The sequence below is a fragment of the Amphiura filiformis genome, chromosome 17 (assembly GCF_039555335.1).
Source record: "Amphiura filiformis chromosome 17, Afil_fr2py, whole genome shotgun sequence".
In the NCBI taxonomy this organism is placed as follows: Eukaryota; Metazoa; Echinodermata; class Ophiuroidea; order Amphilepidida; family Amphiuridae; genus Amphiura; species Amphiura filiformis.
In genome coordinates, this window is record NC_092644.1 from 52,015,193 (window position 1) to 52,033,182 (window position 17,990).

Here is a 17,990-nt window from a genome sequence, read left to right on the forward strand (position 1 = left end):
GAACAGGCAATCTTTGAATACACACCTTTCAGGAAATCAATTTAGATTCAATCCAATGACTTCTTTTCATAACTGATTTAGATGTTTTTAAAAATACTTTAAGAAATATTTTGAAAAAATGGGTAAAAATAGCATGTTTTGGGGGTCTCTGTGTCTAAGTTTTTCACAGAAGGGGTCTTATTATATATGTATGCCAAGCGTATGATCAAAGCGAATAAACACAATACAAAAACGAATGCCAATTGATTAATACTTTTAAGTTATGGCCCTGAACATGCCGTGTACACTTTTTGTTGGATTCGACCATATACCAAGAGTTATATCTACCAGAAGAATAGAATTTAAGGAAAAGCCTCCTTCTTTTTTCAGGCAGTTTTATACGCTAAATACAGGGTCTAAAAAGTATAATGATGACAAGTGAAAATCGAAGTAATAGGCCTACTGCATAAAAAAATAAACATGTTTCACGTCCCCTCCCGCTTCCTTTTTGGAGGTTTCTTCAATTATATTTTTATATTTTGAAGCCCCCATGTCACAAGGGAAAAAGCGGTAAATCGCACATTATTTCACATTATTTGCACATTATTTGCAGAATCTCCCTCTTTTTTCAGATTATAAGCTTACTTAACAGAAATTGTGGGAAATTTTGGCGAACTTTAATAGCGTTTTTGAGCGATTTTGCTCGTTTTACCGCTTTTTCCCTTGTGTCATGGGGCCTGTATCACCCGCTATACACCAAATTTTTTGAAGGGGAAAAAAAATGCATTGGGGGGTGTTTGGGGGGGTCAAAAAAAATAAAATGTTTGAAATTGCCCATACTTTCAACCCCTGCAATTTTAAGGCAGTCAATATATAGGATATTGCCCAATTTGAATTCCAAAATGTGGCTTTACCACAGGGTTCAATGGGAGAATTCAAACTTTAAATGGCTTTTTCCGAATTTCAAGTGCTTTTTTTCCTCTGGCGTCAAAAAATTAGAATTGATTCGGATCAAAGTTTCAAGAACGAGAACGCAGATATTACTTAGGGCTTTCGAAAGAAGCGGAAATTTAAATCAAATTTGCTCCACAGGTTCCAAAGTACACAATGTGCTTACACTCAGTGATTTACCAGCCTACCTTGTATGTCCTATGTGTTAAATGCAGCCAATGGGCTGTTCCAGTTAAAATCCTTACACCCTCTAGATGGAGGTCATGACGTCAATCTTGCACAGAGGAGCGTAAAAAAAAAAGCGGAAATTTAAATCAAATTTGCTCCACAGCTCCAAAGTACACAATGTGCTGACACTGTGATTTACCAGCATACCTTGTATGTCCTATGTGTTAAATGCAGCCAATGGGCTGTTCCAGTTAAAATCCTTACACCCTCTAGATGGAGGTCATGGCGTCAATCTTGCACACAGGAGTGTAGATATCAAATATGGTCACCCATTCAGGCAACTCCATTTGATATTCACACTCGCTGTGTGGAAGATGTCTTGCCGGGTGGGGAGTATGGAATTCAAATGGAATAGCCCAACATTTCTTCTTTTGTAGGATTTGAAGGATTTCAATATTTAAGTCTGTTCCAGATCATGATTTTACATTTGAAATCACTCGCCTTTAAAAAAAAAAAAAAAATCTGCAGGGGGGTAGGTGGGGGGGGGCTGAAAATTTGAAACGGTCAAAATCACTCATATTTTTAACCACTGGAATCTCAAGGCAGCCAATGTGTAGCATATAGCTCAATTTGGACTCCAACTTGTATATTTTGCATAGGGTTCCATGTAAAATTAAAACAAATGCATTTTTCTGAATTCCCAAGTGCTTTTTTCCTCTGGCCAAAAAAAATTAGAATTGGTTCGGATCAAAGTTTCAAGAACGAGAACGCGATATTACTTAGGGCTTTCGAGATAAAAAAAAAAAAAAAAAAAGCCATAAAAAATTGAAATCGATATTTTGCTCCACAGGCTGTGTGTGTACTGTACATACTCAATGTGTAGCTGATACAGTGAAATTTGACTGCCACACTCTTGCAGCCAATGGGCTATTCCATTTGACATGCATACACCCCTAGATGGAGGTCATGACTCAATCGCGCACACAGGGGTGTAGATATCAAATGGAATCGCCTATTCAGGTAACTTCATTTGAAATTCACACTCCCTGTGTGGAAGATTAAGGGCATGTCTTCCATAGGGGTGTATGGATTTTAACTGGAATAGCCCAATGGTTTAATCACCTGTTTGAGTTCTGCATGTAAAATCATCTGCAAGTAAGAAGCCCCCATGTCACAAGGAAAAAAGCGGTAAATCGCACATTATTTCACATTGCACATTATTTGCAGAATCTCCCTCTTTTTCAGATTATAAGCTTACTTAACAGAAATTGTGGGAAATTTTGGCGAACTTAGCGTTTTTGAGCGATTTTGCTCGTTTTACCGCTTTTTCCCTTGTGTCATGGGGCCTTTTTGATTCAGTTATAACTTTTTAAAAATGATGTATAGGAAGTTGAGATGCTTTCTATAGCCTTCCCAATATACAAGAAGCAATTTGGAAGGTTTTGAGATCATTAGAGAGGGCCTACCCCTCAGAACAACAAATAAAAAGAGGCCTCCTTCTTTTTGCAGGCATTATTGTGCACGCTAAAATAGCTCTAAATATGGGTATTTACATCGATTCTGCGATACAAAATAAAAACGCCCCTCCTCCTCCTTTTTTTCAAAATCCTGGACGTGAAACATGTTTTTTATTTTACATGGACTTATCAATATGGAACTACACCTTTATCTTGACAATTCATTTGCTCGCCCTATTCCTTTTAATGGAATTTTTTATTAGACAACTTGGCTGATGATTAAGTAGTGCCCTCACAAGTGTATACTAGTATCGTATCTTGTTTGCAAGATATTTTTTAACTTAATAGGCTTAATTATAGGCATATAGGTTTACATGAATGATTAATTTTGGAAGATTCATTGATACTACTGTAAGCACTTGTTGGTTCAAGTCATATTAATTGGTTCATAAGTTAAAAATCAAATAAGTCTTAGTAGGCCTACGCACAGTTTTTGTATTTTTGTAATACAAGGTTATTAACAAACTGTTCATCTTATTTCCACGTTAAGATGTACCCATTGCTTAAAATAGGACGTATATACGAATTACTAGTACCCTTAAACGTGATCTAATCCAAATCTGGCAAATTTCACTAACATTTGTATGTCACCTTTTGATGTTTTTCTTCTCATATAATACATATTTCAGTTTTGTTTTGAAAGTCCCATAGTATGTCAGGGAGCTCAAACACGACCAAAATATTTATCCTGAAGCAGTTGGACAACCACGTATCAGATCTTGAAAACATTTTTATGGACATTATCCAATATAAGGCCAAAAAATAAAGATGTTTGCTTGCCCTCAACCGACCGACCGGCCCTATACATTTTGGAAATCAGAAACAAGGTGTTTTTTTTTTCTATTTACTGTACAAAAGAATACCGACCCTATTTTTGGAAATTCCTGCAAAGTTTTTTTTTCTTTTCAAATTGTTGCATTCTGAAGATGTAAAAAAAAAATGTATTTTAGAACTTGTGTTCAACATTTTAGTTGTTTTGTAATGTTAGTTGATTCATTTTGACACCAAAATTGTCTGATTTTTCATATTTTGAACCTTAATTAATACAAACAGTAGAGTTTGCTAGTAATAAAAAAAAAAGAAAAAGAAGGAAAAAAAAAATCCCGACGGTCGACCGACCCAATTTTGAAAATTCATTTGAGGGCAAGCAAACAATTTTTTTATTGGCCTAAGATCAAACAAGGCAGTGACTATACAGTGTAAACATGAGCAAGGCCATGTTTTTTTAGTAGTACTGATAATAATAATTGCACGCTAATTAAATCTGAATATACAATTAAAAAACCGCTTATTTTGTAAACAGATAATACTCTGTGATTATTTATGGAAGTTAATGGAACTGCTCTCATTGAAATAATTGATATATTAAACATACATTTTGTTTTGTCAACGATGAAAATCCGTTCACAAATAAAGTTTTCATGACATTATTTGACAATTCAATTCATTCAGAAAATCCCTAGAAAAATCATTATAATACCAAATCTACACCATGGAATTCACCATATCACGTCCAAGCTCACATTGGGCGCCCCATTCCTTTTTTAAAGGAATTTTTTATTGAATAACCCTCGTATCTTAATAATTTAGTTATATGCCTACATGAATTTTTAATTTGTTAAGATTCATTGATAATTAATTTTACTCTCCTAAGAATGTCAACCAGATTTGGTCAATTCTAGGTGGGTATGGTAAAGAAAAGAGAATTACGGCAGCCAAAAAACCAAAATGTTGTGTGCTTTCTGTTACCATTACCATGGAGGCTCGTAAGCTCCCCTTATTTGTGTTATAAATTTAATTTTCTACCTATACAATAATACCAGTACCAAACCTGCATGCTGACTAGTATTAGGCTTTAGGCTTAAGTGTATTTCACCTATTCCAAATACCAACAATTTAAAAAGTTTCAACCTTTCCTCCTACTTGTATAGCCTACACTTCCGCAAGTTTGCAATGTACAATTGACTATTGCAATTCACCCAAGGCGGTTGTAGGCCATGGCACTATTGGGCAGGCTATTTATAAATGTAGGCCCTGAAGTGACTTATTTGTAAGTTGGATAGGTATCGATATTGTAGTGAAGTTGTGATATGACAAGTAGGCCTATACATTCAAAAGGAAGAAATTGAAGGGTAATAATACATGTTGTTTGGTATTTTTTAAAGTAATTTGAAGCAGAAAGGATTATTACCATGATTGCTGTCATATGGATGTTAGTTTTGAGTTATGCTGGCGATGTATGCTCTATTGACGGTAAGTGAATTTTATATTATGATTATAGGCCTATGCCCTTATAAGTTAAAAAAAAAAAAAGCTGTTCATGTAATTATTTAAATATATAGGAATACATAATGAATGCCTACAGAAATAGTGATTTATAGTGCGCGTTATGCCAAGCCCGCATCATTTTGTAGGCCTACACTTTACAGATTGTTACTGAGCAAGTGGTCCCATTCCAGAAATCACGTGACAAATCACAGCTACGGTTAGGCCTATGCGCACGCCCTATAGGCCTACTCCGTGAGTGCCCTATCTCTGCCCCAGCAATCGGAACAATAAAATAATCACCGAAATCCCCCTATTTTTTCCGAAAATGCAAAGCAATTAAGAGTTATCTCATCCCCTCCCCGTCAGATTAAAAGAATCGCAAAAAATTCACCCACATTTTGCACTTTTACCCCCCCCCCCTTCAAATGAAGTGTTTTTCTTTTACACAAACTAACGTCACTGCCTGGGCTCGAACTCGTCCCCTCATGCACAATAATAGCACATTATCGGTGACTGATTTTATGCACAGAGGATGTAGATCTATAGGCTATGCCAATAAAAAAAAAATCAGTATTACTTTTAGGCTATAACTCGACATGCTGTAATATCCCGGTTTTCTCGCAAGTACTTCTGCAAAGGGTTAGAAGGCTTTGAAGGATCGAATAGAAAATTTTGTAATTTCAAGTATAAATATCTGGTTATTCCTTCATGTAATTTTACACGAAATTAGGGTTAGGGATAAGGTTAGGGTTAGTTTAGGGTTAGGATTAGGGTAATGATTAGGGTTAGGGTTAGGATTAGCTTACACGACTGAAATAATTATACATGAAGGATCGACCAAATATCTAGCAACATTTAATCATGGGGCAAACGGGTGCTTATTTAAATTGAACTAGAGCAAGCTTCTCCTTCGAGATCATGGATGTAAAGAAAACTCGTGAAGATCATCCAAGGTCCAAAAGACTGACATGATATACTATTATGCACATGGATGCTGATATTAAGGTCTTGATAATGAATATACAATGTATGATGAGCCAAACAAGAAAGATAAGATAGCCACAAAATATGACATCTGTGTTTAAAATATTTTCAATACAGATCTATTGACATTTGGGTATTTCAGACATCATCTGGGTGTCCCAAAATCTTAGTGCACAAGATTGATACCAGTTGACAGAATTGGCACACCTCCATAGGCCCTATACAATACATCTAGAATAAAGACCGAGATAAGTTTTAAAATAATGTACGATTGGCTAAATATGCATTCATCATGTCCGTTCAGGGAAGCGCATCCCCTTATTCCTATAGATTAACAACACTCAGCCACATTGCACAAGATCTTCACCCATATTTTCAAGGAAACAAGTACAGAATATATAGTTTGATGATAAAATTGGAGCAAGCCATTAAGTGAAGAAGACTGGTGGCTGAATTGATGCTGTTCTCTGATTATAGGCACCTCTAATGCTCAGTTTATCCTATCATGCTATATCAAGCTGTCATTAACAACATTATTGCTCCAATTATAAATCAAATAACCATTTTTATAATTCAGAATGGCTCCCAGTTAATGAAACCTAATTTTGAATTTCGCGGTCCTTCATTCATATAATTATCTTGCTGTGATTGTGAGCCTTCACTGAAGAAGAGTGGCCGCATGATAGGGCATTCGGTAGTCTTCTCTTCAAGTGCTGGTTTCAAGGGTAATTGTGCCTTGAGGTTGCCGTGACCCTTGAGGTTGCAGTGACCAAGGTAGAAAGTGATATTTCATATTTGGCTTGAGCAATAAATTTCAAGTACATGTATACCTTGTTTCGTGAACTTATGACTGCCCTTAGTCCTGAAACCACTACGTTTTTTTCTCCTTCTTTAAATAATATTGAATAGTACACCAATGCACTGCTCAACTGGGGATGACAGATGGCAGAATCACGAACCATCAAATATCAGCTTCTTCAAACAACGACCATGCACATAAAGCGCGTCTGCAGGGTTACAGTGCATGGCGAGCCGAATCGGAGTCAGATGAGTGGATTGAAGTTGACTTTCGACGACCTGTCTATGTAGCTGGTATATCCACCCAAGGAAGGCAGGATGGGGAAGAAGCTGAATGTGTTACAAGATATATGGTGTCTTATAGCATTGAGGAAGAAGAACCTGAAGAATGGCAGTATATCACAGATGAAGAATATGACGAAAGGGTATGACTTTTTTGCACCATATCCTTGAATTTTGATGTTCTAGACTGAAAAAATGGGGCGAAGATGATGGAGAAGTATAGAACGCGAAGAGGACTAGAGAGGAGGAGTAGAATGAGATGAAGATGAAGAAGAAACTACATGTATATGATAGTTGCTTTCGGAATTAGGATCTTTCTTACCGGTTGTCATCTACAATGATGCAATAAGATTGTGTTATTTTTATTGCAGGTTTTTCATGGAAATCACAATCGTAATACCCCGGTATTCCATGTCTTTCTAACGCCTGTACGCCTACGGTTTATTCGAATTGAGCCGATTGCCTGTAAAAACCGATGTTCTCTACGATTTGAATTATATGGATGTGAAGGTATGTTTGTTTATTTTATATCTGAGCTTTACTGAATTTATATTGTTGGGTGTCTTGAAACTTGGTGGATGTGATCTCCATTGAGCGTTTTGTCCTGGAGCATTATGAATAGCTATGAATTAAATGTAGAGCACATTTTTTTAAAGTAAACGCATCTTTCAGCATGAAATCTCTTGAGTATTTCATGGTATTTCTCATGGGTTGGACATTTCATGATGAAGTATAATGGCGTGACTGGCACCCAGAATCACCTTATGGTACACAAATGCGCGCGAAAAATTTTCCCCGAAAATGTTTCACTAAGGACTTTGAAGATGCCTTCTCTGCAAAGTATAATCGTTCAATCGTCAGTTGCAGATCATATATAGTTTGATCTAGTATTAAGACTCAGTTTTTGTATATAATCTTCATCCATCATATTGCTCTGTTATTGAAGTGTCTGAAGTTCCCAAACTCCCGGCCAAAGTGACAACGACGACACGCAAACCCAGAACGTCTCCTGTCATTGAAATCACTTCAAGTAAGGTAATCATTACCAGAGCATCCAGGATAAGGACAACATCCAGGATAAGGACAACATCCAGCAAATGTAAGTCTGCTTGCTTGTTTCAAATATGGTAATTTCAACTTAAGATCATTAATCACTATTCGGTGCAGATTACGGGCCGGGCACCAGCCCTCAACATGCTCAAAATCAAGGGTGCATTGGCTTGAAAATCGTTTTGAAAAACATTAATGAGTAATTTGGGTGTTTAGAACCGAACTTATCAAAATCAAGGGTGTTTAAGCACTCCCTTAAAAGTATATATTAGGGTCTTTCGGAAAGGCGTGGTTCAAAAACAGGTGTTGTGATATCCCTCTGGTCATTTGGGAAGTGTCCCTTCCTCAGCTCCGGCACGATCATAATTTGTATTCTTGTCACCTGCAAGTAAAATATACCTTTTTATTGAATAAAATAAAACAAAGAAAGCTTAATGCACAATTCTTGTTCTTACAGTGCAGTCATCACCAAAACCAACAACATTAAGATTAAGGAAAGGTAACCGTATCGGCATTAAAGCTTGGGCTCCCGCAAATGATGTCTCGACAAAAACACCATTTAGGACGCCGCTCGCTACTACCAAGGGTAGGTAGGCTCGATATTTTGTTAATTGGGATATTCCTGTTAAATTCCATACAGTATACACCTCCCACCCCCGGCTCCCACCCCCTATGGAAGACTACATCCCCTGTGTGGGATGTTGAGGGACACGTCTTCCATAGAGGAAGCACAGATTATCAAGTAACTTTTCAGTTTTAAAAACGATCATGCCAGTACGGTCTATATTACTTCCCATCACTCTTTCAACCAAAGCATCCTAAACATGAAAACCTCCTATGATAAAGAGGGAAAATACCGACGTCTCAACTTTGACGGACTGTTTGTTTTGTATTAAGAAATTGAATGGTTTAAACCTGTTTCAGGACTATATGATTTCCTTAATTAATGATAAATATTATGATGACTCTGACTAGACTACCGTACTCTTTGAACTATGCATACAGGATCATGCACTCATGGGGTTATTGGGACTTTCTTCCGGTAATAAGTTGCCGCGTATTTCCGAATTAGTTTCAATTGGCATCCTGTTATAGGGCACAAACTCAGAAAACAACATTTTGACAAAGACTTTTAAATATAACTGTGGTCAAATCCACAAAAACATTGAGGCCTGGTCAAAGTCCTTTAACATATATGATTATGTGGGAAATGGGGATATATAAGTAATCCAACCACATTTATGAAGAACTTATTGCATACAAATATTTGATTATAGGTATATAGATTTTTGTCTGAGTAAGTTTGATATCAATGTGACGTCCTAAGGGAAACTAAGCTACGCACATAACACAATTTTATCATTTTTGATCACCAACTATTTATAGAGACTGTTTCCTCACAAAAACCAAATGTGTCGCTAGTTGAAGGAGCCGCTTTTGTTGGCGCAAGAACAGGAGCAGGCCTATCATCAGGTAAATATTCTACGTCCACGACGACTTTTTAAATTTTAATGTATCATACAATTTAATGTCAGAACCGATATCAAAAAGCTTGACCTGTATGTCCCTCGACTTGTCGGATCGTTGGTATGGTTGGGCTATAAAAATGATGATGTAGGCCTACCATTTCCATAGTCCTATACTTGCCTTCACAAATCTCTATAACTTGACCGGCAACTATCCAAAAGTTGTTGTGGTAAATGTCACAATTTTGTATCAGATTCTACATACAGCCGAATATGAAAATTCGCTAATGTAAATTTGATCTGAAACAAAAAGATCCGTTAAACTTTTAATGGAGTTACAAAAAATAGTGTGAAATTAGTAAATAGAGAGCATTTTCATCATCAATGATTAAAATTTTTATACGGTATTATTTCTTTTATTAACAAAGGTTATGTTGCTGCGGCTGTAGTGTGCGTGCTTCTTCTCGTCTTCATTATATTGATAGTTGTAATAGTTTGGTTACGCCAAAGGTACGTTCAAGATTTTTTCCACTTTTAAAAGTTTTTAACTCGTCAGTATAAAAGTGCTATGCATGCGCGATATAAAACAGCGAAAAAGGGTTGGATTTTGAGCTTATCCTAAAGCCTGGCCTATACAGTGGCGATTTTGGCATGCTGGTGAGCTTTGGTTTCATGCTAGCTGCATCACTTGCTGCTTTGTCACGATCATCAGAGGTAGTTCTACTTCATCCAAAGGGTTGCCCCCCCACCCCGCTTTTATGGCAAAAATCACAAAATTACAAAAATGAATGGATAATGATGAGCATGAGTAGATCTACTATACTGAGTAGAACTTAAATAATTGGAGTGATACCTGGCAAATAATTATATGTTTGGGGTTTAGCAGTTCTTCTCGACGTTTGTTTAACATGTTTAAGGGGGATTGGGATTGTCAATACAGTCATCCCTTCATGTTGACGCCTGTATGTGAGTTTCTGACCAAATGAACCTCGTATTTGCTCATTTTAGCCTAAAAACTGGCAATTTTAAGCTGTTCTCGCGAATTTGATTCACCAGATTTTATAATGGTCTATTTAAACATGCCTTAATTATTATTACTCTTTGTTTAGGAAACGGTCATCGTCATCTAGAGAGGAGGTTAAGCATGTAGAAGTAATTCAACAAATAGGTCCTTATGAGCCGACTACGCCTGCACCAGTTTCAACCCCTGTTACGGGGAAGGGCAAACAAGTACAAGTCATGCAGCAATTGGGCCCTTATGAGCCAGCTATGCCTGGACCAGTTTCAGCCCCGGTTCAAGGGAAGGGTAAGCAAGTCATGCAGCTGTTGGGACCTTATGAGCCAACTATGCCTGGACCAGTTTCTGCTGAAGGCCTACGCAACGGGCAGCAAGCAGCATATGTCACAAGTACTTCACAGAGTGCCACATCCGAGATAACGCAAGCTAACAACATGTCAGATGGGGAGGATGATCACTTGTATGCCGTCGATAATTAATATTATCACAGTGATTTACAATTCTATAATACTATCATGGACATAGCCATGGAAGCTTGGAAAAACGTTCTAAGCATGTCCCAGGAACTATACATTGCATAATCATCGCCGGTGATTAATGAAGATACTTCAAATTAGGCCTGCCTGCGCCTAGTATCATATTATTTTTTCATGAGTCACTTTATAAAATGCTGAGTATAGTAGTGGGCGAAAAGTTAGAACGCAGAAGTTGCCCTGTTCCCAACCTGTTATGCGCAATATAGGCGAGTAGGCCTATTATATATATCGCAATAACAGGGTGGGCTGGTACATATGAGTACATGGGCTTGTCATTGTGGGGATCCGGAAGTCCTTGACATTATAGAATGACAAAGGCAAAAATAATACCAAATTTTGATTCATTGAATTGCAAATAAATGCAACCTAGAAGTGGCATTTTATTTTCGGCTTGCTTTAAAAACGTTTATTTTTGACAGCCATATTGGAAATTCGTTTGTCTTCAGTATAGCCTAGATAAGCTTAGATAGCACCACTGGCACTAACACGGTCTTTAAAATAATAAAGCTACCGGCATAACACGGAAAACAGTGGTATGATCGACGGGAATTATATAAATAAACATGTTTTTTTACCAGGTTCGCCGTCTCAAATAATACTAAAGGAGACAAGCAGAAAAAGCGATCCCGCCTGGGCATCGAACCCAGGACCTCAGGTTTACGAGACATGTGCCTTAACCACTCGAAAAAATGAAAATTTTTACTTGTAATTTGACCAAGAAAATTAATTTTAACGTGAAAAGGTGTAACGCGAAATTTCGCTCATTTCAACACCGAATTCGATCGCTTTAACCCTAACCCCTGTAAATACCACAAAATACCACGATGAAAAATTTTGCGCATGCATGAATCCCAGGGTCTGCGATGACGCAATCACCCTAAGTGTGATATGCTCACGGAATTGCTGGCCGGGCAGCAATAACCCGTGCAGCTACCGATCCGCGATCGTGTGGTTGGCAAGTCAAAAATTCTTCTTCTTCTTGAAAAATTCGGATCTTCTTTGACTTCCGATATCAAAAAGCATGGGTCAGTGTTAGGGTTAATAGCCTAATTAAATGACTGAGTGGGCCTTCCTTGTATAACAATAGCCAGCATGAGACTAGCGTTGTAAGTGTATTTTGTTTCTCTATAGACTGGTTCTATTTTGGAAAAATCGTGTTCCTAGCAATACGTTTGCGCAAATATGTTACATTTACGTGATCCTAAGACAAATAATTTGACGTGTTTTTTAGTGAATTTGGAGCATGTTAAATTTTTACCCCCATATGAGCATGTAGGGGGGTTGGGTGTCTTTTTAACGGGTCACAGTGTTGCAATAAAGCTTGGCAGACAACATTTTTGAATTCAACATAATTATACTGGAATTAACCAAAATAATTTGGTTTTTAGCTTCGGGAACTTACCGCTATATGTCTAAATAAGCACATAATTATTTCCAAAATAGAACCAGTCTACTACTGAAGATTGATCGATTGTCGCGAGTGATTGCGTAAAAAACAACCTCCTGTTTTTATAATTTATTTACATGGTGAATATTAACATTAAAATATCTCAAAACGGAATACCGTATGTCCTATGTATGACGCTGGAATAAACTTTGAAATAAAGCCATTGCATTTCTCTATCTGTTGCTTTTTATTTAATGCATGTGTTGAATTCGTGTGTTTTTGCTATCAACTGCTGATAGCTCATGTAAAAATGCGTGTTGGTTGTCATTTTTTCTGCTGAGTGTTGCAAGATTTTGCTTTGAAATTCATGGGTTTTTTTTCTACAGAGTGAGTAAAAAAAAGTGCAATATAGGGCAAAGAATCGATATTTATGCAATAACCAAGTCAAACTTTCCCATTATTGAAAAATGTTATAAATGCCTCACTCAAAAGTCACCTTCTGTGAAAATAGGAAGTGAATCGCTTCTACCGTTTAATTTTTATAAATCCTTTTGCTGCGATACCCAATTTCGTTATTTGTCCACGAGATACCATGCATTTTGAATGAGGGCACACAATGCACGGTAAAGGTATTAGCTCTGAAACTGACATCAACTTAAAAAAGGTTGATTTTTGCCTTATTTTAAGTTCTTTTTTTCTGTTCAAACAAACTTTCTAACATTACTTTTAAGTCCTTCACACCTCACTCGACTCCAACTCCAGTTTTTAATCCCAGTATGTCCAACTTACTGGACATTTTGTAATTCACTCCACTTCACTTTGTGCGCATTTTATTTTGACATTTGAAAAACCCGCCTACAAATTTGTATGTTTTTGATTGAGAATAAGCATCTTTAAAGTAAAGGTAAAATGAAAATAACAACAAATAATGTTTCTTTTCCTTAAAAAAGACCAAGGGCAATAACACTTTGGGTGCTCCATTTGATTTCAATGCCAATGAGGTTAAGAAAATGGCAATGGAAGTCTGCCTTACACAGAGTGCGCTGACATTAAAATTTTAGATGTCTCTTGGACAAACATTAAAATTGGGTATCGCTATAAAATGTGTCATAAAAACAAAACGGTAAGTGCTAATTCCTTTATTTCTCACACAAGGTTGCTGATGAATATATCATATGTGACCCATTACATCGAAACACGGCAGTTGTCGGAAACCCACATTTAAAGATAATAAAGAAAATGTGTCCCGAAAAATAAAGAAAATAATAAGGATTTTGAATTTTATTTGTCACATAAAATCGCCATTCTACATACGATATCAATGGAAGAGGTGTCATTTTAAAGCTTAAAAGCAGTCCTTTAGTCTGGTAAAGAAACCTATAAGTTCATTTTTGACGACAACTGCCGTGTTTCGATGCAGTCCTTTAGTCTGGTAAAGAAATCTATAAGTTCATTTTTGACGACAACTGCCGTGTTTCGATGTGACGGGTCACATATATAGAATGTTTTCAAACCTAAAAGTTTCAACTCGGTTTTTTAATAAAAATGGATTCTTTTCTCTAATTGCACTTTTTTTTTACTCACCCTGTATCTACTGAAGATAGCGCAAATATATAAAATGCATATTGCCATTTTTAGCCTACTGGTGCTATATCTACTGAAGATCGAATTCGCGAATGCTTCGTTTATTTTTATCGCCATATTGTAAATTTCTTTGTTTTCAGTAGATGTCACCACTAACATGGTTTTCAAATCCCGTTGAGGAGATAAAATGACAACATCCATTTCATTTGAGTTATCTTCAGTAGGTAGGAAAAACACATGGATGCAACATAATTATAGGCTTACCAAAAGAAAATCAAAGATCAAATTAAATTGTCAAATTTTGTGACGTTTTGCTTTGGTTTAATTTTTAATTCATGTGCTTTTTCTATGCTGAAAATAGCTCCAATAAAATGCATGTTGTCATTTTTTGTCTCCTGAACGAGATAGACATTTTAGAATGTTTTTTTTTCTGACCGCCTTATTGGAAATTTCTTCATCTTCAGTATAGATAAACACGGTTTTGAAATAATATGCTTGCTCGTTGAGGAGACAAAATAACTACATGCATTTGAGTTATCTTCAGTAGATCAGTAGTCGGATACATATCTGACAACGGCGCACCATCCTTCAAGAGTAGAGTCAAGTGCATTTCGCATCTTATTTACGTGACTGATGCTTTACTGCACCCCTTCACTCTGCTTTTTCCTATAAAGCGCATGAACTGAGATCCACCCATACGCTCTTTTCTTTTATAAAGATATTTTGATGCCAAAATCTTATGTTTCTAAAGAACTTGTGAATCTCAGTCACCAAAGGTGACCGTACTAATTTTGGTTTTCAATATTTTCCCAATATTTTATCAAATATTGTGAATTGAAACTGTGAGATGGTATTTTGTTTATTTCAAACTACTCACTTTCATATTAAACATAGCCTATAGTATAGTAAGCCTGTATGGGGCGGGCCCAAACTAGGGGGGCGGGGGCCCAAATAGACAATTTTGCCAGGCTTATTGATAATAATCGTATGGTATTGCATATCGTATGGATTCCATATCTCTCTTCCCCTCTCTCTTTTTGGGCGAGATGCGGTACGCCGCACCCGCCCTATAGTCTGACTATTGACCTACCTTTTCACATGCAGCGTTGCAGAAAATATTCGTGCTGGTTATATACACCCAAAAACCCACAGAGGTGAATAGTTTACAGCGAGTTTTGTAATTATTACTTGATTTTGATATTTAAGTAATACGATAAAGTCATCATAGGCAGTAATGTGTTGGTTTTAAAATAAATAACAGAAATAATTATTTCAGTAATAGAAATACTATTCGGAAATTGCAGCAAGATTTGCAGATGTCTTTATTTGAACAGTACCAGACAGACATTTCAGTGTTCGAAATAAGCACTTATCCTCTTGTCCTCTTGTCCAAAAATCACTGGGGACAACACTATTGAGATATGTACTTATCCTCAGGACAACCACTATATTTTACCTCTTAAAATATGACACATTTTGGGGACAACCAAAATGTTTTGAGGACAAGCAGAATTTATGCTTTAGTTGTCCTCTGGACAACCTCCATATTTTCCTTATTTCGGTCTCCAGTTTTGCTAGTTTTCCTAATCTTTGGGCTGAATTTAAAGTCATAAAGGTCATAATTTTATGCTAACAGCTTCGCTATGTACTTTATAGCTAATTGTATGTGCATTGCGTTCAGTGTGTATACATAGGCTATTTACTTTTCAAATCGTGTGACAAATTGTGCTTGCTGATGCTTGTATAATGTATTATAGACAAATTATTAGAATGCATGTGCAGCCCTAGCTGTCCTGCATGTGTGTAGCACCAGTAGAAATGGCCCAGGTTGAATAAAATAAATAAACATAGGCCCCTATGAATGAATATTTTATTCCCTGGATTATATTTGTTGGGACAAAATAATGATATAGTTTGACGCTTTGAAATACAGTTAGAAAGTTAAAAAGTAATATCGAAATACCGTAAAACCCCGTCTACAAGCATATATAGTGTTTTTTTTTTATAAAAGCTTAATTAATTCGAAGCAAGTGTTAATATACCAATACAATTGATCGGTCTTAAAATAATGCTTGTTTGTATATGCTTGGATCCGTAATTTATTTGCTCAAACTCCATAATGGCGACTGGATTAATGTAGCTTTCATCAGAAGCACACTATATGCTTGTAGACGGGGTTTTACGGTATTGTAAAATCAAACTTTTCCCCTCAAAACAATATATTGAGGAAATATGACCGATTTTGAAACTTTGATATGGAAAGATAGCCCAGACCTGTTGTCTCACCAGAGAAGATGAGCAGAAGTCTTTCTATCTGATGATAATAAAAAATCCTTTAAAAAAGGAATGTGGCGCCCAATGTGAACTTGGACGTGATATGGTGAAATCCATGGTGTGTAGATTTGGTATTATAATGATTTTTCTAGGGAAGAGTAGAAGATGATCCAAATATAAACTTAGTCCACCTCAAATGACCTGTAACAATTTGTGATTGACATTACTTAATTCACCTCGGATGACTTTGATCTGACATTCAACATTTTCGCGCTTACACCAATCATATCCATAACAATTTAACTCGGCTTACAACTTCCTGTCAACTCTCTAATTTAAAACTCTAAATTTCTGTCTGTTTGCCTTTTCTGTTTGTACACTACAGTTTGTTACAATTATTAAGATAAGCAAACATTGCTGGGTAGATAACAGGATTTAGTTATTTACTTAATCCAATGAATAACCGCTATATAGATTCTATGGTAATTAGCAAACAAAAGCCATCAGTTTAAGAGGCCTCGTTATTTGATCTTATCACTATGGACCACAAGAGTCTCATCCCAATGGCATAGTCCAATAACCTCAATTACATAATCATAGTGCACAATTTGACCTCAATTTGCAGAGTATGAGTTTGTGTACCCATATTTTCAAAGGATGAATGTACAAATGTATTAGGGTTTAAGAACTGTTCCCATGATAGATGAGCATGTTGTGGATCCTAGTGTATGGTCAAATGTCACCGTCTATCGGGTTCTAAGGCACACGGTAAACTGGTTGAACGCATACAAAGGTCAGGATTTATTTGGTGTTTTTATAAATCCTAATTTTGTATTTTAAACAAAGAATATACGCTCACCATTTTATCCCGTGCATATCAGAAAACAACAATAAAATAAAATCCAAGCAAATTGTGGTTTTATTTCTGAGCTGGGCATAATTTTAGCAAAACAATTGCGAAGTCAATCTAGCAAGAGTGAAATTAGAAGCTTCTCTCAAAATCATGCCTATATTGTGGCGCCTCCGTAGAGGGCGCCACAAAAAACTCTAGGTATGATTAAGAAAATGTTTTAAATAGCTATTATCTACAAAAGTTTTATAACAATGTTTTATATAAAATGTTAACATAAAACGTCTTTTGTTATGATGTGAAGGGTTAATATAAAAACAGGGAAAATCTGTTCCAACTGACCAGCAGAGAACCAAAGGATAAGCAATAGATAAGATTAAAATCAGGGAAAATATGACACAACCTCCAATGGGGGAATAACAAACGTATAAACGTATTAAGTTAAAAACTCCTTTCACTTTGTTTATACGTTTTGTGTTATTCCCCATTGGAAATTGATGTTGTGTCATATTTTCCCTGTTTTTAATTGTGAAGACTTATTCATTCTTTCATTTCTCTTGACAGTTTTTCATTTGTCCACCCTATTCCTTTTAAAGGACATTTTATTAACACTAAAACTCAATGTAATGTGAGCTACGTTACCGACTACAAAATGGGCTTGTTTTACTCAATCCAAGGTCATAAAAACTTGAGCAAACTAAAGTGTCACTTGAGTGAAATGTAAAACAGATTTCACCATTTCATAGAAGTTTTGAAGATGCGTAAATGAGTGTGTAACGTAGCTCACAGTAAACGTAGTTCACTGGTTTTAAATGTTTTTAATGTGATTTGCGAACGTTAGAACGTTATGTCGGTTAATTCTAATATAAATGGGGTTC

General features: G+C 36.3%; 1 protein-coding gene across 2 annotated transcripts; it reads left to right on the forward strand.

Moving 5' to 3' along the window:
* The first annotated feature begins 4,567 nt into the window (after positions 1 to 4,567).
* LOC140137947 (uncharacterized) lies at positions 4,568 to 12,615 on the forward strand. Of its 2 annotated transcripts, XM_072159758.1 has the most exons (9): positions 4,599 to 4,665; positions 4,781 to 4,868; positions 6,777 to 7,090; positions 7,319 to 7,457; positions 7,894 to 8,046; positions 8,455 to 8,583; positions 9,384 to 9,470; positions 9,892 to 9,973; positions 10,573 to 12,615. In XM_072159758.1, the coding sequence occupies exons 2-9, from the start codon at positions 4,808 to 4,810 to the stop codon at positions 10,958 to 10,960; spliced, it is 1,353 nt and encodes a 450-aa protein (XP_072015859.1). In that variant the 5' UTR covers positions 4,599 to 4,665; positions 4,781 to 4,807; the 3' UTR covers positions 10,961 to 12,615. The 2 variants fall into 2 exon arrangements, with proteins under 2 accessions (XP_072015858.1, XP_072015859.1); XM_072159757.1 differs by having other exon boundaries at positions 4,568 to 4,868.
* Positions 12,616 to 17,990: the final 5,375 nt, after the last annotated feature.